Below are 25,208 nucleotides of genomic sequence, written 5' to 3' on the forward strand. Positions count from 1 at the left end.
ATATCCCTCTGCGCCATAACCTGTACTCAGATTGTCTAGATAAGTGATTTTGGGCCGAGCGTCAAATGAAATGCTGAGAGGCAGGCTTCTAGCTCTGAAGTTGTGCCGAGCTTGATCAAGCCAAGCAATAGTTCTTTCATATGAGACGTCTTGTTCCCGCGCGGAGCGGGAGGATGATTTATATGAATTATGAATTATATATACTATACATATTATATACCTACTGATGGCAAGGGGCGGCAGGTAGCCTAGCGGTTAGAGCGTTGGGCCAGTAACAGAAAGGTTGCTGGATCGAATCAAGGTAAAAATCCGTCGTTCTGCCCCTGAACAAGGCAGTTAACACACTGTTCCCTGATAGGCCTTCATTGTAAATAAGAATTTGTTCTCAACTGACTTGCCTGGTTAAAAATGTTTTTGAAATGCTTAAGTTGAGTGCAAGAGCCTCCCACCACCAGCAAATCCCCAATTGTTAGTCTACATTGTTTTAGGCCTGCTGGTTGAATGGCTTTTACATGTAGTTCGTTCCACCGTTATGTTTTTGTTTCATGCATTGCAGTAGTTTTTCATTTCTATTGGAATGTGATGGAAAAGGTCAATTCATCCTCCTGCCACCTACACTAGTCACAATTAAAGGGATAGCCACTCTGTGTTAATGGGACATGTGACATCAGATTCGGTAACTAGGAGCCATTTTAACAGTCATAACACTCTTCTATTGTCATATGAAAGCCATTGGATCTATTTGTTGTGGTGGTATCAGCAGATCAGAGAGAGAGGAATTCATTCAAGGTCTTTTGCCAACCTGCCAATACTACTTGAGAAAAACATTGAAGAAATCTCAGATGAGCAAGAACAGTGGTGGAATGAGATGGGGGGGGGGGCTTTGCAGTGTGTCATTGATGAGGATATCACTTTGAAAAAGCCCGGGCGCATGTAGAACTCTTTCCTACTGGGATCGGCTCACGGATGCAATTAACTTTAAATCTGTCCATGGAAATGTGATTGACTGCAACAAACAACAAATTAATCCCCCTTCGGCTAGCATCCTCCGAACACGAAAAAAAAAAAGGCCCGGCGCTTTTTTAGAATGCAGTTGTGTTTGTCAGAGAGAGTGGAGGAGGAGGGTGGAGGAGAGAGAGAGAGAGAGAGAGAGGATATCAGGTAATCCTGTATTTCTGCTCGGCTGCTCGCTTCTCTCCAAATTTCTGATTTAATTATTCTCCAGCTGGAAGCGCATTAATATTGAAAAGGCATTTGCAGATGTCACTCTGTTGCTCGGGGAAGGTCGGTCGAGGCGAGAGTGACAGGCGGGGTTTTGGCGGGAGGGAGACGCGACGGAAGTGGCTGCTTGCTGCTGGCCTTTCGGGGGTTGTGTTTTGTATTTTCAGTCATTTGTCTCCGTATCCACTAGCTGACTTTGGCACGGCAAGGCACTCCATATTCAGCATATTCTAATGAAGTACACAAGGTATTTCTCTTCTCTGTCGTGGTGCAGCAGACTAGGGCCTTGAAGCCGGCTCAAAGGGCATTTTCTCATGTGTCACCACACCACTCTGCCTCTGGCACGCTGGCTGGCACTCTTTGTTTCCCTCCCCACCTCCCACTGAGCATTTAAACTCCGCTTCCCACAGGCAAATAAACATTTTTATTAACCTATTATGATTTTGAAGATATCTTCCTCAATCTCCGTGGATTCCATATTACTGGTTTACAATATGAAGATAGCATTTAGGCCATTTTAGGAATCTGCCTCTAGGGAAATTACATCTTTACATTTCATTAGTCCTGAATTGCTGTTGAAAAGATGCTCCCAGTATTAGGCCTACAGTACCCTTGTGCGTTTTATGATATTGTAGGTACACAGTCCGGCTTAATGTCGAAGAGTTGGAGCCCTTTCCTCTCTTCTGTAAGTGAGATCTTCTAATTTAAAAAACGAATGTCTTCAGAGTCTCTCACTGTTGCCGCCTGTTATAGACCCCCCCCCCACCCCCTCAGCTCCCAGCTGTGCCCTGGACACCATATGTGAATTGATTGCCCCTCATCTATCCTCAGAGTTCGTTCTGTTAGGTGACCTAAACTGGGATACGCTTAACACCCCGACAGTCCTACAATCTAAGCTAGATGCCATCAATCTCACACATATTATCAAGGAACCCACCAGGTACAACCCAAAATCCGTAAACATGGGCACCCTCATAGATATTATCCTGACCAACTTCCAAATACACCTCTGCTGTTTTCAATCAGGTTCTCAGCGATCACTGCCTCATTGCCTGCATCTTCTATGGGTCCGCGGTCAAACGACCACCCCTCATCACGGTCAAACGCTCCCTAAAACACTTTTGCGAGCAGGCCTTTCTAATCGACCTGGCCCGGGTATCCTGGAAGGATATCGACCTCTTCCCGTCAGTCAAGGATGCCTGGTCCTTCTTTAAAAGTAATTTCCTCACCATCTTAAATAAGCATGCCCCTTTAAAAAAATGTAGAACTAAGAACAGATAGAGCCCTTGGTTCACTCCAGACCTGACTGCCCTCGATAAGCATAAAAACATCCTGTGGCAGACTGCAATAGCATCGAATAGTCCCCGCAATATGCAACTGTTCAGGGAAGTCAGGAACCAATACACGCAGTCAGTCAGGAAAGCAAAGGTTAGCTTTTTAAACAGAAATTTGCATCCCGTAGCTCTTACTCCAAAAGGTTTTGGGACAATGTAAAGTCCATGGAGAATAAGAGCACCTCCTCCCAGCTGCCCACTGCACTGAGGCTAGGTAACACTGTCACCACCGATAAATACACGATAATCGAGAATTTCAATAAGCATTTCTCTACGTCTGGCCATGCTTTCCTCCTGGCTACCCCAACCCCGGGCAACAGCTCTGCACCCCCTGTAGCTACTTGCCCAAACTTCCCCAGTGTCTCCTTCACCCAAATCCAGATAGTAGATGTTCTGAAAGAGCTGCAAAACCTGGACCCATACAAATCAGCTGGGTTAGACAATCTGGACTCTCTCTTTCTAAAATGATCTGCCGCCATTGTTGCAACCTCTATTACCAGTCTGTTCAACCTCTCTTTCCTATCATCCGAGATTTCTAAAGATTGGAAATCTGCCACAGTCATCCCCCTCTTCAAAGGGGGGGACACTCTAGACCCAAACTGTTATAGACCTATGTCCATCCTCTAAAGTCTTCGAAAGCCAAGTTAATAAACAGATCACTGACCATTTCGAATCCCACCACACCTTCTCCATTGTGCAATCTGGTTTCCGAGCTGGTCACGGGTGCACCTCAGCCACGCTCAAGGTACTAAACGATATCATAACCGCCATCAATAAAAGATTGTACTGTGCAGCTGCCTTCATCGACCTGGCCAAGGCTTTCGACTCTGTCAATCAATCACTGTATTCTTATCGTATTCTTACCTTGGTTTCTCAAATTACTGCCTCGCCTGGTTCACCAACTACTTCTCAGACAGAGTTCAGTGTGTCAAATCGGAGGGCCTGTTGTCCGGACTTCTGGCAGTCTCACAGGGCTCAATTCTCAGGCCGACTCTTTTCTCTGTATATATATCAACGATGTCGCTCTTGCTGCGGGTGATTCCCTGATCCACCTCTACGCAGACGACACCATTTTGTATATATCTGGCCCTTCTTTGGACACTGTGTTAACAAACCTCCAAACGAGCTTCAATGCCATACAACACTCCTTCTGTGGCCTCCAACTACTCTTAAACGCTAGTAAAATTAAATGCATGCTTTTCAACCTTTCGCTGCCCACACCCGCCAGCCCAACTAGCATCACTACTCTGGACGGTTCTGACTTAGAATATGTGGACAACTACAATTACCTAGGTGGCTGGCTAGACTGTAAACTCTCCTTCCAGACTCATATTAAACATCTCCAATCCAAAATTAAATCTAGAATCGGCTTTCTATTCCACAACAAAGCCTCCTTCACTCACGCCGCCAAACATACCCTAGTAAAACTGACTATCTTACCGATCCTTGACTTCGGCGATGTCATTTACAAAATAGCCTCCAACATTCTACTCAGCAAACTGGATGCAGTCTATCACAGTGACATCCGTTTTGTCACCAAAGCCCCACATACCACCCACCACTGCAACCTGTATGCTCTAGTGTTGGCCCTCGCTGTATGCTCTAGTCGGCTAGCACGTGCTCCAGCAGGTATATCTCACTGGTCATCCCCAAAGCCAACACCTCCTTTGGCCACCTTTCCTTCCAGTTCTCTGCTGCCAATGACTGGAGCGAATTGCAAAAATCGCTGAAGCTGGAGATTTATATTTCCCTCACTAACTATAAACATCAGCTATCTGAGCAGCTAACCGATCGCTGCAGCTGTACATAGCCCATCTGTAAATAGCCCATCCATAATACCTACCTCATCCCCATATTGTTTTTATTTACTTTTCTGCTCTTTTGCACACCAGTACTTCTACTTGCACATCATAATCTGCACATCTATCACTCCAGTGTTAATTTGCAAAATTATAATTACTTGCTACTATGGCCTATTTATTGCCTTACCTCCTCATGCCATTTGCACACACTGTATATAAACATTCTTTTTTTTCTATTGTGTTATTGACTGTATGTTTGTTTATTCCATGTGTAACTCTGTGTTGTTGTTTGTGTCACACTGCTTTGCTTTATCTTGGCCAGGTCACAGTTGTAAATGAGAACTTGTTCTCAACTAGCCTACCTGGTTAAATAAAGGTGCAATTAAAAAAAAAAAATAAATAAAGATAATCTAATTGTAACTCAGGCTTAACCAACCAGACAGTTATGTTATGTAATATGATGTTATATGGACATTTTAATTCGATTCCATTGATCATCTCAGCAATTTAGCCTCTACATTGTATTTTCACTTCATGCTCCCAGCATCACTATATCGTTGAATATATATAGCTGTTTTAGGGCACGCAAAATGAAAGTACTGTAGCTTAGGCCTAATTATGTTTAGTCTTTGTTTTTCTCTCTCACTTATGACAGCCAGATAGGCAGGCGCAAATGTTCTGGTTCTTTTCTGTGCGCCTCAACTCCATCATCTGATTCTGTAGAATTTGGGGGCATCAAACTCACACAGCACTCACTGGGCGTGTTGTAGGTTGACATTTTCACAAGCTCGGTGAATAACACTTTACATCGCCTGTCATCACTTTTTATGCATACATATTACCTGGCTCAAAGAGAGCTCGTCTTCGCCCCGCCGCAGCCCCCCTCCCTCCCTCTACCAGCCTCTCTCTTTCTCTCTTTTTCTCACCCTTCTGTAATGGAAATTGAATTTGCATGAAATATGCTCAGACCAAATTGCATCTGACTGTGCGAGGAGACAACGCACTCCGTTTGCCCTGCCAGAAATGATTGTACTCAGGTTTAGGGGAAAGCTTGATGACGATCATGCTGAAGTATTCCTCTTTTTTTTGGGGGGGGGGGGGGGGGGTGGACAATGTGCTGCTGAAATTTAAATCAAAAAAGGGTTTGAGGAAAGTATTAGGAACAGGCTCTATCACAGGTACGCCTCTCAAACACCACACCACTGACATATTGAAGGACCGCGACTCGCTTGTTATTCGGTCTACCACTGATTTAGCCAGTTTGAGCTCGTTTAATTTGCGTGGTGACGGATATAATGGAGTAGCAAGGAAGGATCAGTGCTATACAGTACCTGTAGAAACACTTAAACTACACTCCCAGCTGTCCAAATGTCCCGCTGCTCAGCCCGCATCCGTTTCAAGTTTCTTGGTAGATACAAAATCGAATACTTCTGCAAGTTTCTTGGTAGATCGAATACTTCTGCAAGTTTCTTGGTAGATCGAATACTTCTGCAAATTTCTCACGTTAAATACATTTAAAAAATGTATCTGCCCCTGAGAACATTCTCTTTGTAGCCTAATTTAACAAATCAGCTGCTCCTCAGAAAATGTCATATGAATTGTCGACTGCTATCGCTCTTTTTGTCTTCTTCTCGCTCTCTCTCACCTACTGAAGTACAGCCTAGAACTCTGTCTTTCTAGAACATGCATGATGCGCATCTCCCCTCTGAGTAGTGTCTCTGTCTCAGTCACTCCGATCTGAGCTGCTCTGTTCTGTGTTTTCACAAGCATGGGTAATCCTGTCAAGCTCCAATCCAGGGCTATCTTTGTCCTTTACGCTGCCTAATGTCTTGTTGAATATACATAAAATATCATCTTACCCAGCAGAAAACCTGTAGGGGGAGAGGAGAAAACGTCATTAAACTTTAACACACAGAAGGGATGAATACCTAAGAAGCCAGCGAGTCAGGGTATTTCGAGGGCACGGCGAACCCTTGAGTCATCTCAGAATTCAATTGCTGATCAAATCAAATGTTATTCGTCACATGGTTTGTAAACAACAGTTGTGGACTAACAGTGATATGCTGACTCAGGGCCCTTCCCAACAACGCAGAGAGAAAGAGAATAGAGAAATAATAGAACGTCAAACACGTGATAATAGAAGTAATAACAGATACACAATGAGTAATGTGACAACTGCTGATGTGACTACTGAAGTAAAAAGGACTTAATAAGTACATTTGATTTATTATTATTATTTTGTTGTACTGTTTGTCCATCAGGTCGTTTGTATGGGGTGATGAGTGACCAGCAGCCCTACACGTTGTCAAGTGCCTTCCCCCTGGTCAGCCACCCAGCCTTCGGCCTGTACACCACCAGCTCAGGACGCCCAGAGTTTGGAGGCCTGGGGTCGTTGGGGTCCCTGGGTTCTCTGGGGTCCTTGGGGATGTCTGCTGCCCTGGCCGCACACCCCCAGCTGGGAGCTCTGACAGGTAAGAGGAGGGGCCCGGGTGTGGCGCTTGGACAGATGTAACATGACTCAGTCCAGGAGATTTACTTGACCTGAGCAGCAGATGGATGAAACAGCATGAGTAATCAGTATTTAAGGGTGTGCTAACTTCTAATACTCTTTGGGCGATTGTAATTGATATACCGTACTGAACTTAGTGGATGAGACAGAATGACACTGATGTCCTCCTCCTTGTCCTCTCTCTCCATCAGAATGGTGGCGAGCAGCAGAGGCCCACAGTAGGGGGGCAGCAGCCTTCCTCCCGCCGTTCCTGGGCCTCCCCACAATGTTCACCCCCCACATCCAGCAGAACCACAGCCCCCTGCAAGCCCCCTCCAGGACCCCCAGCAAAAACGGACAGACCCCCAAAGGTACAGCTACGCCCATCCTTCTTACATTGAACCCTTCCGAGTGCTTCATTCTGACCTATACAGATAATAACAACTTAGAACAAAGGTGATAATTGCGACACCTCCTGTGCTCATCAGGGGAAAATATGTATTTTATTGTACCTGTATATTGGCACAGAGTGTGAAGAAGCTTCTCACACCTGTTCAAAAGCAGCAAATGATTTTACCGCCAGGAAATAAAAGGTACTCTTAAGAGGGTGAGGTATTTAAAGCGCAACGTTTTTTTACCCCTCTGGCAATTGCGAGAGATGTGAATGAATTAATCATTCCTGTAAGCAGGTGGTGGAAACTGTTCACAGGGATTAAGTGAGAGGCTCCCTAGTCTCGGCAGTCTCCGGCTCCGTGATGAGATTTCTCCCGTCGAGAACCTTATAATGACTTGCAGTCTCAGTTAATGGCGTATGTGCAGGCTTTTTTTCTTCTTCTCGCTATCTTTCTCTCTCTCTCTCTTTCTCTCTCTCTCTTTCTCTCTCTCTCTTTCTCTTTCTTTCTTTCTCTCTCTCTCTCTCTCTCTCTCTCTCTCTCTCTCTCTCTCTCTCTCTCTCTCTCTCTCTCTCTCTCTCTTTCTCTTTCTCTCTCTTTCTCTCTTTCTCTCTCTCTCTCTCTCTCTCTCTTTTTTTTTTCTCTCTCTCTCTCTCTCTCTCTCTCTCTCTCTCTCTCTCTCTCTCTCTCTCTCTTTCTTTCTCACACTCTCTCTTGCTCTCTGTCTCTCTGTCTCTCTCTCTGTACCCTTTCTCTCTTAATCTACTTTATTCATTTGATGCGGTCTTCTCATTTATCTTTTATTATGTAAACCTCTCATGTTGTTCTCACGCCATGTTCAGCATGCCTAAATGAGATACGCATTAAATCAATATTTTCGTACAGCTTTTTATTCTCTTCCGCATTCAGAAGAACCCCAGATATTTCATTAGCGTTTTTACTCGCAATGTCTCGTTGCTCAGATGAGATTAAGATGCTGTGTAACGGTGTGCTGTGCCTCTTTCCGTGCGATTTCAGGGGTGAACGGGGCAGTGAATGGAAGTGGGGTCTCCTCCCCAACCATGCAGGGGTCTTACTCCATGAATGCGTCCCCATCCCTGGGTGCCTCCCAGGCTGTTAAGGGCCCCAACTCCAAGGCCAGGGGCCCCAGGAGCAGCCCTCACAGCCAGAGCCACACAGCAGAGCTACAGCTGGAGAAAGTACCCTGCAAACCTAAAGACAAGGTCAGCTCAATGATGTAGTGGCTCTAGATTACTGATGACAACGTTGTGAAAATGATGCGCGCACTTCGACGTGGCCGGAAGCCGCGTTGTTATGATTCTGAACGCTCAGATAGCTAGCAACGATGGCAAGAAGCTGCCATGTTTTAGGTAGCTCGTTTCAGCTCGTTGTATCTTGTTATTGATACCATCTCTTGTTTTGAGGTGTTTTGACGGATTCCATGTCAATGCTAATATTGCAAAAAATCGATAGTGCTCATTATACAACTGTATAATTTGGAGATGAAATATAGTTTACATGTTGTTAACAGCCTAAGCCAGCTCTGCCTGTTTTGCCCCATAGTTGTGCATTCGTTGGTTTTGTTGCTAAAAGATAACCTGTCTATAGCTATAGTAAAGCCTGAAGTATTTGACTTGGGGTCCGTTTTGGACGTTTTAAGTTTTCCATTTCCAGTTTAGAAACAACAATCAAATGGTTCAAATGTACACGGGGTGCTTTATTGATTGTCAGCTCTCTGCCTTAATGCAGAAGCCCGGTAAAAAGCCAGCAGAGGTCGCTGGGGTCAGTGACAGCGAATCAGGCTCTTCCTCGGACAGCTCCAGCGACGGAGCCATCAGCAGCGACCTGGAGGACCTCGGAGGGGAAGAGGACGACGACGATGATGACGACGACGATGATGATGATGAGGATGAGGAAGAGGAGGGAAAGAGCGAGGCGTGGAACTCTGAGAAGGAGAAGGCGAGGCGGACGAAGAAAAAAATGAAGGTACAGTGGTAGTGAGTAGTACTGGTAGTGTGTAGTACTGGTAGTGTGTAGTACTGGTAGTGTGTAGTACTGGTAGTGAGTAGTACTGGTAGTGAGTAGTACTGGTAGTATGTAGCTACTTGTCTGTGATGTGCTCCGGCGTGAGCTAACAGTGGGCTTCCTCTCCTCCCTCTCCAGATCGGGACACTAAGCTCGGGCATGAAGGAGGCCCAAGACAATAGGAACAGCCTGCCCCACAGCCTACACTCCGACCCCCCCACCCTGGTCCCCTCACAGCACTCCCCCTCTACCCTGTCCCAGAGCTCCCCCCTGTCTCTCCAGACCTCCCGGCCCAGAGAGGAGGGTCTCCAGCAGCACCTCAGTGTCATCCAGTCCACGGGCCTAGCAGCCAGCTCCAAGCCCCTGGCCCTCCTCACCCAACCCCGCAGGGAAACCTCCTCCCCATCAACCGTCTCTGCCTCTCCAATCCCCCTCATCACCTCCCCCAAAGGACGCACCACCGCCTCCCCCAAGCCGCCCAAGCTTCTGCCCTCCTCGCCGCAGCACCCGCCCCTGTCCCTCTGCTCTTCCTCCAAGCCCCTGTCGGTGCCCTCCCTGGCCCGCTCCGTACCCCTGTCCTCCTCGCCTCAATCCTTCCCTCTCCTCACGTCGCCCATGGCCAACTCCCAGCAGCCCAAGCCTCTGAAGACACCTGGCAGTGGGAAGGCTAGTAAGAGGAAGTTGCTGGAGGAATCACTCTCTCAGATCAACGAATTCAGGCTCAAACAGGTTGGTCCACTGTCCTTTCTGCCACTAGCAAGGAGTATGGTACCAAGAGTATCAAGTATGACTTGCCTAGTTAAATAAAGGTTAAACTAAATAAATACACGTTTTAAAAAAATCCCAGTATTCACACAGTAGCTCTTTTTCCCATAGTCAAATAATACCACAGATTGGTAACTGGCTAGTTTAGCTTTTCACCTAATTTGGATCATCTAAAAGCGGTCGAACATGAAACGGTTTCTCCTTTCACAGTTCGAAGGTTGTTCGTAGTTCATGGTAACACTGTAGACGAGCTGCAGTAAGAGGGCTGCTTCCAGCCAGAGAGAGTCAGAGAGGGAAGTGGGAGTCCTGTCTGAGTCATTTGATTGGGTGTCCTGCTGTGCTGCTCAGCCTGTAAACCAAAAGGTTAACCAAAAGGTCAATGCTTTTGGCCTCATTACCTCAGCAAAGCAGACGGCACATATAGTTACTGTATGTATGTATTACCGTTTTACTGTTCATTTAACACATTCACAACTAGATAGAACATATACACATTTATCACCTTCTGCAGTGCATTGTGGACCTCTCGGATGTAGTCGAAATGGTCATTGAAATAGTAGTTCATCGATTAAGCTAATTCCTATGGCTCCGGCCCCCTAATTGGAAATCTAGCCTTTTCCCCTGTTCTATTTTACCGGTGCTGAGGTAATTTTTTAACCAAAGGCCTCGGCATTCCCCCAGTGGTTCAGGAACTGTTACTGTATTACATGGTCTGTGAAATGGATTTGTTTCACTTGATATCACATCTAGTTGAATGTACATGTCGAAGCCCTAACCTGTGTTTGCTGAAACACGGTGCAACGCCAAACGTGACTGTCGTTCTATAAAATCTGCCATTATGCTGTTTAAAGTAAAACCCAGATGCATGACGCTAACACTTTTCACAGACTCATAACTGTACGGGAACTGGAAGCCGCTTTTCAGCAGCTTTACTCTTTACTTTGTACAATGCCTGTGGTTATGGCCATGTTATATGCCATTGTCTCCAGGCTTCTGTCCTCGGCACAGTGAGACAGTGAGCCAGGCATTGTGCTTCATCACCAGCTTGAATAATCAACGTAGATGTAAATTGACAGCTGGCACAATTATGCTGTTTTCTCTTTTCTTTTCCCTTGTTTTATCCCCCTCCCTCCTTCCCACCCTCCCACCCGCCGTTCCAGTCTTTACTCTCACAAGGCCAGACTTTCCCGGCGGCACAGCCCAAGAAGCAGCAGGGTCACAAAACCTCTAGGAAGGCTGCTGGGGTGACGTCATCCTCCTTGCCGCCCCCCAATCTGTCCTCCTCGGAGAGTCCGTGTGGCGGTGGCAGAAGCACAAAGTTGCCCCCTGCTCCCCTCCCCCCTCCCCCCCAGAACAACCACTCCAACCTCTTCCTGTCCAGCGCTCTCCTGGGCCTAGCTGCCCACCCCAACGGAGTCATCCAAAGCACCACGGCTCAGGACGCGCCGCTAGCCCTTATCACCAAGCCCCGCAAAGACTCCAACAAGGACCTCTCTCGGGCAGGGGCGTCCCTCTCACTGCCCGTCAACCTCAGCACCGGCGGAAGGGTCCACTCGGCCTCCTCTCAGGGCCCCCCGGCGCGGCCCGCTACCTCACCCTCACCGGCCACGGCCCGGGGCCCCAGGAAGATCAAGGCCCCCAAGGCCCCTAACCTCCAGGTTCAGGCCCATGCCCTGGCCCCAATGGCAGCCTGGAAGGGCCTCTCTCAGAGTCACCTGGTGCAGTCTCTGGTGGACCTGTTCAGAGGGGCCGAGGCCGGCCTCCCAGGTCTCCCCGGTCTCCCTAGCAGCAAGGACTCGGATGACTCTGTTGAGGATGACGACGACGACGACGATGATGATCTGGATGATTTGGAGGATGATGAGGAGGACTCGGATGACAGCTTGTCAGGTTAGATACCGTTCTGACCATCCTAATGGAAGGCACATGCAATGTTTTGTAGTGTACAGATTTCTTTGTTGTTGGGGGGGGGGGGGTTATGGTGATGTACAGCAGTGAACACCATTCAACCAGTGATAACCCCTCTCTTTCTGGTACCCTCCTCTCAGATTCTGACAGTAACTCGGACAGCGACAAGGACGTCTCCGGTGGCAAACTGAAGGACCCGAAGCTGAAGCTGCCATCGTCAGGCTCCGTCTCCAAGAGGGAGAAGACCCCACTCAAGCTAACCAAAGGCCACGCCTCCTTACTGAGCAGCACAACCAATCACACAGCCGCCAGCTGCTCCCCACTCAACCTGCAGGTCATCAAGACGCCCAACATCGTCACCAGCTCCAGTGCCTTGGCCTATCACAACTCTCCTTCCTCCTCCTACTCCCTGGTCACGCCCCCAGGTAACCGCAGGCAACACTCCTTAAACTTCTTTACCTACTCTGCCAAAGCTACTCATACAGCAGAAGCACAAAAGTGTTGAGGACACGTAACCACACTGGAATAGCTAAGCTCACCATTATATGCTATCATCTTCAGATGGTTGTGGGGAGAGAACAGGAAGAGGAAACGGGGGGGGGGGTCTATTTTTAGTTAGCTGGGCGGTTGGCTGGCCTAACATGCCTGGGTTCCTGTAGGTGCATGTCCTTGGGCATAACAGGCCTGACAACTTGTTTGGCACTTCTGCCATGCCCGAGCTTTCTTTCTTTCTTTCCCCTCTCCTCTCCTTCCTCTCTCTCTCTCTCTCTCTCAGCACTGGGAGATTACCCTGCTTAGGAAAGGAAATAACACACACACATAGACACAACAAGGAAGACTGGAATTTTCCAACAGAGATTCCAATCTTCCTAAGCACATTTCAATTCAACATGTTTTGTTGTCCATCAAATTCACATAGGAATGTCAGTGATTTTTTTCAGGACATATTTTTCAGGACATATTTCAGTCATTTCCTTAATGCTTAATGCTCAATGCTCTACCTGGTTAAATAAATGGAACGCAGAAACAATAAGGCACTCTCATGACCACAGCTGGTGGGTTGGAGACACAGTGGCAGCCCCGTTTGTCTCAGACAACGAAACACTGCTCATATTCAGCACTGTGGTGCTGTGGCTATGGGTGGGTGTTTTGGGCAGTAGCTCTGCGTGTGGCTGTAGCTGGGTGTTTAGGGCTATGGAGAGAAGGCTTTGACTGTGTATTGTTCAGTCTGACTAACGGGTTCATTCTCTCTCTCTCTCTCTCTCTCTCTCTCTCTCTCTCTCTCTCTCTCTCACCAGGCGCAGGGAAAAGAAAGAGGGTGATGGATGAGCAGGAGTTGAGGATACCTCTGGAGTTGGGGTAGGTCGAGTGGAGACGTGAATTGATAGGCTCTCTCTAGCAATGGCAAAGCCTCTGGCATTCAGTCACTCACTCACAGTTTCCTTCGGTCTGTGTGTTTCCCAGCTGGCAGAGAGAAACGCGGATCAAGAGCGCGTCCGGGAAGATGCAAGGCGACGTGGCGTACTACGCGCCATGCGGGAAGAAGTTGAGGCAGTACCCAGATGTGGTGAAGGTAAAGAGTAACCCCTACCCCTCAGACTAGCCTTACGCTAGCAACTAGCCTCACCCTCACGCTAGTGCTCACTTAGCATCAACGCTAACCCCTGTGACCTTAACATGAGAAGAGCTGGAATCCTTTTAGCTCATTTCCCCAATCCCTTCCTCTGCCTACTAAAAGCTGACCTGTCGTTAGAGCATTCTGATTCTCACTGTGCTTTTGCTAAATTTCCCCCCTAATTCTTTTGATGCTTAGTAGTTGAATCGTCACTTTAGTTTTTAGCTTCCGCCACTGTATCTAGATCGCTTTTCAATGTCACACTTTTACATACTTTCACATTGGATATCCCTGTCTCACCAAACGTCATTATTTTCTCTTCTGTAGTATCTATCCAGAAATGGAATAAGTGGCATCACACGCGATAATTTTAGCTTCAGTGCAAAGATAATGGTTGGTGACTTCTATGAAGCCAGAGAAGGACCCCAGGTGACCTCTTTCATCTATCTATTGCCCGTTAAAATGTGTTTATTTCCTCTTTTCATGTACAGTAGAAACTGTATAGTGACTTAAGCAGTTCAGGGACATTGATAGAAATCAGCTGTAGACTCCAGTAGTCCTACCACCTAGCCCCCTTTGTCTAGGGAGTCATTTAATAATCTGTTGACATTACTTCCACAGGTGACCGGTCATATACTGTACAGTAGGATAGTTTAACTAGCTGAATGGGGAATGGAATGCATTGTAGTGGTGTTCATATCACAGGTAGAAATTGGGCCATTTTCCGGTTCTTAGCTTTGTAGTCCAGTAATAACACTATGCATTGCATATTTTGATCTGCCCTCTTTTCTGTCATGAGTGATCGATCTAAAGAGTCAAACCTAGAGTAACAGTAGAGTAATCAAAGCAACTGAAGTATGTTAAAGCCGTTTATTACCCACACGACACTAACTGCCCCTCTACCCTGTTGTTTCGCGCCTGTCCTACCCCCAGGGTCTGCAGTGGAGCCTGCTGAAGGACGAGGACGTCATCCCTCATATCCTGGCCATGGAGGGCCGGCGGGGACGGCCCCCCAACTCAGAGCGCCAGCGCGGGGCCGAGGGGGGAAAGGGCTCCCGGAGAAGGAAGGGCCGGCCACCCAACGTGGGAGAGGGTCTGGGGTTGGGGGCCGAGGTGCCTAGCCCCAGCGAGGCCAAACTCTTACGCAAACTGGAGGCCCAAGGTGAGGAGAAGAAAAAAATGAAAAGACCTCCGTTTGAAGTCTGTGAATGCTACCTACCAAACATGTTTGGTCACACAGTAATGTTCCATCACCTCTCTCTGCAGAGATAGCCAGGCAGGCGGCCCAGATGAAGATGATGAGGAAGCTAGAGAAGCAGGCCATGGCCAGGGCAGCCAAAGAGGCCAGGAAGCAACAAGGTACACTACACTACATCTAAGTGCATACACTATTCCCCACTGTCCTTTTGTAGAGATGTACAGTACCACTGCTGCAAACCATTTCTTAACACCTAAGCCCCTAAAGTCTCTCTTTCAGCCATCATGGCAGCCGAGGAAAGGAGGAAGCAGAAGGAGCAAATGAAGCTCATCAAGCAGCAGGTAGGGCATTCTTTACGTGACACCACTTCCTGTCAAACCGTCCCGTCTGAGGTATCCTTGTTTAACCACTGCATCACCGTTTGGTTTTTCATAGTGTATCGATCCATCTACCTCTGTGTTTCTCCAGGAGAAGATCAAGCGTATTCAGCAGATCAGGTTGGAGAAGGAGATGAGGGCACAGCAGATCCTGGAGGTACTACAGTCAACTGACCCAATACCGAACATATCCTCTGAATTAGCAGAACGTCACTCCTCAAACTGCATCCCAGAGCCTACTCTGTCCATGGGGTTTTAATCTTACCCAAGCCCATTACTGAATAATACCACAGTGTTGGAAGGAGTAAAGCATAATTCCACATGGAACTAATGCTAAATTGGTCTCAGAGTTAGACCATATTTAAATTAGACAGAAATATTTGTTTTTTATTTTATCAGACAACAGCAACAGTTTAGCATAAGTGGGTGGGGAAAACCATTTTTTTCTCCCTTGCACACACAATTACACTGTAGGAGCTCCAAAGTATTTTAGCAGGACTAAATCAAATTTGAGTTGACACGGTTGGCAAGCCACTCTTAACAGGATTTTTTTTGTTGCTGTTTGCAATTACATATTTAAATGATACTTGATTCACTCTCTGTGTTCTACACATTTGACTGGCACGTGAGGCATACGTTTAATTTTCTGTTACAGGGAAAATATCATATTTTGAGTGCTGCGGTGCGAAACTGCGAGGTGGCATGTGTCCGTCAGTCTGTCTGTCCAGATGTCTGGCAGTGAAATGACATTTGACCCGATTTGCATTCGCAGGCTAAACGCAGAAAGAAAGAAGAGGTTGCGAATGCCAAAATGATGGAGGCAGAGAAACGAATAAAGGTGAGAGTTTGTGTTACACACAGCATCTCAATGTAAACCAAAATGTCAAAGCTTTTTCCAGATGAGCTGTGTCTGACAATGAGATTAGGCATGAGATGTAGCTTCTCTGTAAAATGGTCTGAAATCCCATCAGCCCTAGTGATTTTCATGATGGTTGCTGCATGAAAGTGTATTGATTTTCTCCCCTCATCTTTTCTGTCTTCCCCTGAAGGAGAAAGAAATGCGAAGACAGCATGCAGTCATTTTGAAGCACCAGGTACGCAGCGCTTTTCAGCAGCAAGCCTTTTCTCTTCTGACATGATTGAAATTATACTAAAAACCATATACACTTCAGCTAGATCAGTGTTTACAGGGTGTGTGTTTGTGTGTGTGTGTGCGTGCGTGTGTGCGTGTGTGTGTGTGTGTGTGTGCGTGTGTGCGTGTGTGTGTGTGTGTGTGTGTGTGTGTGTGTGTGTGCGTGCGTGTGTGTGTGTGTATCAAGGTTGTGTGTAACTAGATATTTTATTAAACTCTTTACTGTTTCTCTTTGGTCAGTTTCCATTCTATTGGGTTATTTCTGAACTTTGGGTATTTTTCTGCTAAACAATCTGTTTTTTTTTTGCTGTCATTTCTGTTCCATAATACTTTGCCAACTCTCTCTGCCAGGAGTTGGAGAGGCATAGACTAGATATGGTATGGGTATGTTTATTTTTGTACATCTAACACCGCATTGTGTTTCCTGGTTGTGATATGGTTGTCATAGCAATGCATTAAGTGTAGCACTGGCTGCAGTCATACTACATTATTCTGCATGGCTTTTCAGCAAAACAAATAAACAAACACACACACACACACACACACAAACAAAAACAACAACAGTGTGTCGCCTCCATCTGCTATGAGACACCTGACCTCGCTCCGCCTGCAGTGGTTCGGTAGCTCCCCCCGTACTCCCCAGAATGCATTGCAAAAGGCGGCCAAGCCCTGCCATGCTCACTCTTACTGTCTGAAAGTACGCTCCTCTCGATGAGTCATCCATCACATCCATCGTCTAGCTGTTGTTTTTGAGTGGCTGTGAGTGCTTGAGTTTTCCAGTTCCAGACATTGAGCTTGTGTCCGTCTCCGTCCACAAAGAGCTGCCCTTTAACCTGTTACGTCCCATTGAGTCTCTGAGGTTGCGTCTGAAATGGCATAGTGCACTACCTCATAGTGCACTACTTTGGTCAAAAGTAGTGCACTACATAGGGAAGAGGGTGCCATTTGGAATGTAGCCTGAGTCATTCTGCTGCTCTGTTCTGTATCTGTACCTGCCTGTTTTCTCCAGCAGCCTCACTGGCTGTCTGTCTATTGCTGTACCTGCCTGTTTTCTCCAGCAGCCTGACTGGCTGTCTGTCTATTGCTGTACCTACCTGTTTTCTCCAGCAGCCTGACTGGCTGGCTGGCTATTGCTTGTTGAGCGTGTCTGTTGCACACGATTAGAGCCAGGACATTTTCCTAACAATATCAACCTGAGCAGGAGAAACTCCTGGCCCCTACATACTGTATTTATGCAGCTGACACCAGAGAATCTGTTTCATTGCCTTCTATCTGTTTATCACATCACTGAGTTCCCCATCCCTTCCAGACAGACAGTCACTGTCCTCGCTTTGCCTTGACGAAATCCTATTGGTTTACAATAAAACATTTGGAGAAAATCTATCCTCAACCAGGCAAGTCTCCTTGTAAGACCTTCACTCGATACCCCCCCCCCCCATAGGTTTAGGCTATTTTCAATCTGGAACGGCTATCAGCTAAACAGATGGATGATACACAGCGCAATGTTTGTTTTTCATCCGACTGGCTTGTGGCTATGATGACTCCGTCATTTTGCGTTTGTTCCGTCAGCTTTTTACCTAGAGGCATCATAGCTTGACCCTAACTTCTCTTTTTTGACCCCGTCATCGCCATCTACCGCATTCTCCCTCTGATGCTTTCTGGTTGTCGTCATTCGTACCGTTGTCTTCTTAACCTCAGCTTCAACTGTACGTGTTGCTGTATGTGAAAACCTCGCCATGATGGAGGTGAATGGGAGTTTTCCTCCTTCTGTCCACCTCTCTGACTTCACCTGTGGAGGTTACACCTTCTCCGGTGTGTAACGTGTGTGTGTTTTCTCTGCTCTGCTAGGAGAGGGAGAGGAGACGGCAACATGGGATGCTCATGAAGGCGGTGGAGGCTCGCAAAAAAGCAGAGGTAGGTGACATACAACACACACACACACGTGCGTGCCAGAAGGTCCCACTCCTTCCTGAACCCATTCAAACCCTCTCTCCTCCCTCTCCTTTTCATTTCTTCAATACACTAACTGAGTCAAAAGAATGGCCCTCGAGCGCTTTTTCTTTGAGTGTGCAGGCAGGGGCGCCGGGCTGAGTTCTAAAACTACTCAGCAGACTCGGCTTGACATTCTTGTCTGCTCTACCGCCACTGGCGTGAGCCCATTAACTCTCCCCTCCTCTCTCCTTCTCTGGGGCCTCAGGAGCGCGAGCGCTTGCGGCAGGAAAAGAGGGATGAGAAACGCCTGAACAAGGAGCGGAAATTGGAGCTGAGGAGGCTGGAACTGGAGATTGCCAGGGAGCTGAAGAAGCCAAATGAAGACATGTGTCTGGCCGATCATAAGGTAATAAATGACCCATCTTGCCCATGATTCAGTCCTGCGTGATGTCTGAAGGGTGACATCATTAAAGGAACCTAGCTTTCCAAGTTGTAGGTGGCTGTTGCATTTAGTTACATTTCTTTTGCTTTATGTATATTTGAACTGACAAGTTAATATTGTCTAGGTTTGGGTTATGGGTGGTTAAGTGCATTGTATCATCGCAATGGTATCTGTTGTGTATCATATATGAAACCTGAGTACTGGATACGGTTTGTGCTGTACACTGCCATCAAGTGGCTAAAGAGAGTAATGCATAAGGAGGGACGAGATAATATCCCCCACATGTTTACTAATGAAAACTTTTTTTTCAAGTTACCATTCAGAGCCATGTGATTCAGTCATTGACATTGCAATATGTTAGTCGCACTGCTCCCCATATACTGCCGTCCACATAGGGCACTATAGAAGTCCCAGGGTGTCATGTGAGATCCTAAACATTCCTCCCTCTCTCCTTACCTTTCATTCCAGCCTCTTCCAGAGTTTTCCAGAATCCCTGGCCTGATCTTGCCGGGGGGTGCGGTGTCTGACTGCCTGATGCTGATGCAGTTCCTACGCGGTTTTGGGAAGGTGCTGGGCTTCGATGTGGGGGTGGACGTACCCACCCTGGGCATGCTGCAGGAGGGCCTGCTCAACGTGGGAGACAGCATGGGACACGTCCAGGACCTGCTGGTCAGACTGCTCTCCCTGGCCGTGTGTGACCCTGGACTGCCCCCTGGACACAAGGTGAGATACTGTACATGTACAGGAACATACCAAGCAGGCTCTCACATAGGTGGAATAAAAACCTACACACATTGGTCCGATTTCCCAGACACAGGTTAAGCCTAGTCTTAGACTAAGAAACTAAGAAGCACTTTCTATGGAGAATCTCCACGGAACATACTTTTTAGTCTAGGACTTAATCTGTGTCTGGGAAACCAGCCCATTGTCTATGAGTCAACACTCCCCTGGAAAGTATACCTGGAACCACTCTATCACGACCCCCCCCCCTTACAGACCAAGACCATGTTGTCTTTCTCTCTATCTTCAATGACTCACCCGTCCTGTCTCTCTCCTCTCCCCCCAGACCAAGACCATGCTGGGGGACCATCTGACCAACGTGGGCATCAACCGGGACAATGTGTCGGAGGTGCTGCAGATGTACATGGGGGCCTATTGCGGGCAGACTGACCTGGCTGAGCTGGCCCTCAGCCTGAAGACCAAGGCCTTCCAGGCTCACACCCCCGCCCAGAAGGCCTCCATACTGGGCTTCCTGGCCAATGAGCTGGCCTGCAGCAAGAGTGTCGTCAGGTAGGAGTAAAGAACAGGAGACGCCAAACATTGAAATAGATAAGGCTGCAGCAAGAGCGCCGTCAGAAGGAGAGAGGAAAGAACAATTGAAACAAAACAATTAAAGGTCAGGTTCTATCTGCAGCTAAAGCGTTGACAGGTAGGAGGAGTGATGCTGACCTGCCAGCGTTGTACATCACACAGGCCTCATACCAGTGGAGCTACAAGGGAATAGATTATTGTGCAGTACGTAAGGAGATCAAATATGGATTCCATGTTTTTACTGGTTTTACTTATAGGATATGCAGACAACATTTCACAAGCATGAGATGACATCCGTGTAGATCCTTGCATCGTCGTCCCTTCCGGTCTTATTAGGTGGAGCCAGTGTGAAAGGTTTAGTGTACATGAGGCGTCCATACTGTTGTGAGCCTACTGCCTTTTAGCTCCTTACAAATAATGCCGTTTAGTTGACTTCACTCAGCTGCTAATGCTGTCGTGTTTTATTAATGCTGTGTAAGACTCTGGATAGATCAGCTAATCTGGAGTGGGATTCAATTTTGATATAGAGAGAAGCCAAATACATCAATTATTCACGAGAGAGAGAGAGAGAGAGAGAGAGAGAGAGAATTGTACTGTTTGTGTTAACTAGAGGTAACTGCCAAAATAAAGGAAACACCAACATAAAGTGTCTTGCTAAGGTGTTGGGTCACCACGAGTCAGAACCGCTTCAATGCACCGTGGAATAGATTCTACATGGGTCTGGAACTCTATTAGTGGGATCTGTTCCCAGGCCGTCATTGAAAATAAGAATGTGTTCTGAACTGACTTGCCTGGTTAAATAAAGGTAAAAACCCCCACCATTTTTACACAACAAATTCCATAATTTGGTGTTTTGTTGACGGAGGTGGAAAAAGCTGTCTCAGGCCGAAGAATATCCCAGAAGTGTTCAATTGAGTTGAGATCTGGGGATTGAATCAGCCATGGCATATGGTTTACATCATTTTCATGCTCATCAAACCATTCAGTGACCACTTGTGCCCTGTGGATGAGGACATTGTCATCCTATGGGGATATAGCCATGGTAGCCAAAATAATGGCCAGCATTTTTATACATAAGATGTTAATTGCTTAATTAACTCCGGAACCAGACCTGTGTGGAAGCACCTGCTTTCAATATACTTTGCATCCCTCATTTACTCACTGTTTCCATAGTTACCTGTACGTGTGAACTGACATACTGTATCTTTCTCTGTTTCTACAGCGAGATCGACAAGAACCTTGATCACATGACCAACATGAGGAAGGACAAGTGGCTGATCGAGGGCAAACTCAAAAAGTAAGTGTTGTGTGTGTTGACGGGTGTGTGTGTGTGTGTGCGTGTGTGTGTGTGTGTGTGCATCTGAAAGCTCACCTGTGTGTTTCTCTCTCCAGGTTGAGGACCATCCATGCCAAGCGGACCGGGAAGAGAGATGCCAGTATGGGAGGGGAGGAGGCCCAGCCCCTGGGTACGCCCTCCTCTGGCCTCAAACGCAAGAGAAAGGCCGGAGCAGAAAGCGACGACGACGAGGATGAAGATGAAGACAGCGATGACCTGGCCGATGAAGATGACGAGGAAGAGGAGGAGGAGATGAAGAAGGCGAAGAAAGTGGAAACGTGTGACGAGGACGATGGGGACCAATCAACTAGTGTGGAGGAGCTGGAGAAACAGATAGAGAAGCTAGCCAAGGTAAGTCCTTCCTTCCGGAGATCTGAGAGTTCCATCTCCATGGAAGAACAATACTAAATAGTTAGATATTATTGATTCATTGATTTAGTTATAACTCAGGTCATGGCGTTGTTGCTTGGTTTCACAGCAACAGCACCAGGTGAGGAGGAAGCTGTTTGAGGCGTCCCACTCCCTGCGCTCCATGATGTACGGCCAGGACCGGTACCGCCGGCGCTACTGGGTTCTGCCCCACTGCGGAGGGGTCTTCATCGAGGCCATGGAGAGCGGAGAAGCTGCGGGGGAGCTGGAGAACGAGAGGGAGAGGAGGAGGGCGGCAGCAGGGGAGGTGCACATCAAGGAGGAGCCGCAGGAGGAGGAGGTGCAGAAGAAGAATCCTGGGGGCGTCGGCGGGGAGGTGAGGAGCGTCTACACCTCCGTGCGGTCAGAGGAGGGGAAGGAGGAGAAGAAAGGTTCTCCCAATCTTTTCCTCTTGCATCCGGCCTCTCTCTCCAAACTGACCACGCTGCTCGATGTCGCTAAGGACGTTGCCAAGGAAATCCGCGAAGCCAAGGCAGACCTCCGCCCCAAATACAGCCCAACACCACCGTCTGTCACCACGACAACAAAAACAACACCACCATCCGATCCCGCCAACGCCTCTCTGCCCGCTAAACCTACAAGCCCCTGTGCGTCTACGGCGCCCAACCTGCCGTGCGAGGAGGCCAAACCCGGCTACCCCACCTCCACCTCGTCCCCCTCCTCGTTCTCCTCCCTCCTAAGCCCCCCACCCCAGCTTTTCAGCCCTATAAAGACCTCCACCCTAGCCCCTAACCCTCCACAGCTCCAGTACCTCCCCAGCGACCAGCTCCTCAGGGTCCTGACAGAGAGGAGCGGTCACTGGTTCAGCCTACTCCCCCGCTCCCCCTGTGACGACTCCTCCCTCACCACCTCTCCCTCCCCTGGGCCTGGCCCTCTCCAGTCCTCCCCGCTGCCTTCCTCCAGCCTCACCCGGCCCAGGTCTCCCCCGGCTTCCCCCGCCCTGCCTCTCACCCCCTCGGCAGCGTCGGCCTCAGCCAGCCCCCACCACCCAGCTGGCTTCATCAACTACCCTCTGTCAGCCCTGCAGGTCAGTACTATGCCAGGACAGACCCCTTGTCCTAATGATTTATACTGGTAGTAGAAGCTCATAATGGAAGATCCTATGAATAAATGTAACATCAGAAAAATTGAGGTTCTGCTTGAAGCTACAGGCCTAAGTGTAGTGATACACATGAGTTTTTCTGATCATGATATTGAAGTGTCTGTGTCTGTATCTCCCCCCTCTAGGTTAAGGCTGGAGGGTCGTTGCTGAGTCTCTCAGCGTTCTGCGGTGGCTGGCCCAGTGGAATGTTGAGCCCCAGCCAGCTGCCCTTCTGCAGCAGCCCCCTGCCAGGCCACTCAGGCCTCAGCTCCGTGGAGGGCAGTGCCAATGCGCCGCCCAGCGTCTCCAGCAAGAGCGAGTCGCCCGTTCCTCCCGGCGAGAAGCTCTCGTCCACGGTGCCCTCTCCCGCCATGATGGAGGTGCCCAAGCACTCGGACCACCCCACACCACGGCCCATCCCAGAGGGTGAGCGTGTGTGTGTGTGTGTGTGTGTGTGTGTGTGTGTGTGTGTGTGTGTGTGTGTGTGTGTGTGTGTGTGTGTGTGTGTGTCATGAGTCATCTATTTATTCAGTTTATTCTATTTATTCAACCTTTTATTAATTCACTGAGTCATGAGAATGAATCATTTGTTTTGAATTGGTTTTGTTCTACTGGGTGGAAGAAAGGAATCTCTTGAGGAGCGAGAACAGCACTGGAGTGTGTTCTGTATCAGAATACTGTAGATCTATTTCAAGGGGGCATTATATTGTCTTAAGTAAGTTTTCTGAAACATTTCCATATGTTTATTTATTTATATGTGTGTGTGCGCAGAGATGCTGTCAGGCTGGTGGCGGGTGTCAGACATTGAGGAGCTGCGCTCCCTGGTGGGGTCCCTCCACAGCCGGGGAACCAGAGAGAAGGGCCTGCACCGACAGATGCACAAATACATGGAGCTCATCCCACAGGTCTGCACCAAGCACCGAGACGGTGAGTACTGTATGTCTGACAGTCACTCAAATCAGTTGGTTGGCTGGTAGGTCCCTCACCCAATCTTTAGCAATCTGCATAGCCTTTACAGAGTAGATTTAGCCAACAAATCCCAATGGATATGAATGAATAAAGTAGCTTTGATTTTGTGTCTGTGAAACTGAGCAGCACTCCGACTGGCAGGCCCCGACTTTCACAAAGACTTTTGTGTTGGAGTCTGATTGAGCACTGTGTTATGACAGCTCTGAGTAGTTATACCCCTACTGAGCACACTCCAAGCCCCTGCGCTTCACAATGAATTGACATTTGGTACATGACGCATGACTGACTGCTCAATATGAGTCTGACATCAAAGCCAGATTAGTTAACGTTCGTGTGGTTTCTGATTGAACAGCTCTTTGTGTCTGGATATTGAATTCTTAGTGTGTGTGTGTGTGTGTGTGTGTGTGTGTGTGTGTGTGTGTGTGTGTGTGTGTGTGTGTGTGTGTGTGTGTGTGTGTGTGTGTGTGAATGGGGAGTGGTAGAGTGTGTGTGGTTTTGTTGTTGCGTTATGGAGGGAGTAGCGAGCGACAAAAAGCAAGTCTGTGTGTGTGGGTGTTGGGTCTGGTGTGCGAATAATATGCCTGTTTTGTGTGCTTACACACGCGTCTATGGAGTGTATGACTGGTCTCTAATGCCGTCCTGTCTCCCCAATGTGCAGCGGCCATGATAGAGCTGTGTGAGCTGGAGGAGAGCCAGGTGAGTGTGGAGTCAGTGCGTGGGTGGTGTGTGGAGGAGCAGGCCATGGAGATGGACATCGCTGTGCTGCAGCAGGTGGAGGAGCTGGAGAGGAAGGTCACCACCGCCAGCCTGCAGGTCAAGGTAAACAACAACAACAACGACATCATTAAATGTGTAGCTTTCTTTCATTATAGCTCTCATCCCTATCCATTGGAGAAAATATAGGCCTCTGTTCGAAAGTAATGAATAGTAGCGGTGGTCACTCGCTAACCTTTTCAAGTCTGTTAACCAAGATCTAGTGGTTGTTGTTTAAGTTTGAACCTAAAGACTACATTACCTACCATTCCCTGTGCAGGGCTGGATGTACCCCGAGCCCCAATCAGAGAGGGAGGACCTGGTCTACCACGAGCACAAGCCCCTCCCCAAACACCAACCAGCGGCGGGCGGCGCTGGCGACAAAGACCAACCGGAGGACAAGGCGGACCACAAGGCGGGCGGCGTGGTGCGTCACGCGGACAACCCTCTGGACATAGCGGTGACGCGGCTGGCGGACCTGGAGAGGAACATCGAGAGAAGGTACCTGAGGAGCCCCTTAGGTACCACCATTCAGATCAGGCTGGATAATGTGGGGGCTATCGGTACCGTCACTGTCCCCGCTCCCTCCAGTAGTGCTGACAGGGAAGGGTAGGTCATCCACTCAGGATTCAACACTTCTGTGTGCTTTTTTGTTTCATTTTTTCAAAAAGACATCTACCTATGCTGTCCTTTTTTTG

General features: G+C 48.1%; 1 protein-coding gene across 14 annotated transcripts in view; it reads left to right on the top strand.

Moving 5' to 3' along the window:
• The window catches only part of LOC109878207 (bromodomain adjacent to zinc finger domain protein 2B-like), an 86,052-nt gene that overhangs the window by 57,381 nt on the left and 3,463 nt on the right, over window positions 1-25,208 (top strand). For 2 of the 14 annotated variants that reach the window (XM_031792430.1, XM_031792431.1), the window contains exons 4-31: window positions 6,619-6,828; window positions 7,058-7,216; window positions 8,255-8,460; window positions 8,987-9,223; window positions 9,401-9,991; window positions 11,188-11,917; window positions 12,076-12,360; window positions 13,234-13,294; window positions 13,400-13,508; window positions 13,878-13,979; window positions 14,484-14,712; window positions 14,817-14,909; window positions 15,016-15,089; window positions 15,217-15,282; window positions 15,898-15,963; window positions 16,175-16,219; window positions 16,609-16,641; window positions 18,106-18,171; window positions 18,455-18,595; window positions 19,100-19,354; window positions 19,698-19,921; window positions 21,165-21,239; window positions 21,335-21,629; window positions 21,757-22,734; window positions 22,935-23,214; window positions 23,560-23,715; window positions 24,416-24,576; window positions 24,791-25,119. In XM_031792430.1, coding sequence (XP_031648290.1) covers window positions 6,619-6,828; window positions 7,058-7,216; window positions 8,255-8,460; window positions 8,987-9,223; window positions 9,401-9,991; window positions 11,188-11,917; window positions 12,076-12,360; window positions 13,234-13,294; window positions 13,400-13,508; window positions 13,878-13,979; window positions 14,484-14,712; window positions 14,817-14,909; window positions 15,016-15,089; window positions 15,217-15,282; window positions 15,898-15,963; window positions 16,175-16,219; window positions 16,609-16,641; window positions 18,106-18,171; window positions 18,455-18,595; window positions 19,100-19,354; window positions 19,698-19,921; window positions 21,165-21,239; window positions 21,335-21,629; window positions 21,757-22,734; window positions 22,935-23,214; window positions 23,560-23,715; window positions 24,416-24,576; window positions 24,791-25,119 — 6,256 coding nt within the window. The remainder of the gene's footprint in view (window positions 1-6,618; window positions 6,829-7,057; window positions 7,217-8,254; window positions 8,461-8,986; window positions 9,224-9,400; window positions 9,992-11,187; window positions 11,918-12,075; window positions 12,361-13,233; window positions 13,295-13,399; window positions 13,509-13,877; window positions 13,980-14,483; window positions 14,713-14,816; window positions 14,910-15,015; window positions 15,090-15,216; window positions 15,283-15,897; window positions 15,964-16,174; window positions 16,220-16,608; window positions 16,642-18,105; window positions 18,172-18,454; window positions 18,596-19,099; window positions 19,355-19,697; window positions 19,922-21,164; window positions 21,240-21,334; window positions 21,630-21,756; window positions 22,735-22,934; window positions 23,215-23,559; window positions 23,716-24,415; window positions 24,577-24,790; window positions 25,120-25,208) is intronic. The other 12 variants (XM_031792439.1, XM_031792432.1, XM_031792433.1 and 9 more) reach the window with 12 other exon arrangements.

The sequence above is a fragment of the Oncorhynchus kisutch genome, linkage group LG16, assembly GCF_002021735.2.
Source record: "Oncorhynchus kisutch isolate 150728-3 linkage group LG16, Okis_V2, whole genome shotgun sequence".
In the NCBI taxonomy this organism is placed as follows: domain Eukaryota; kingdom Metazoa; phylum Chordata; class Actinopteri; order Salmoniformes; family Salmonidae; genus Oncorhynchus; species Oncorhynchus kisutch.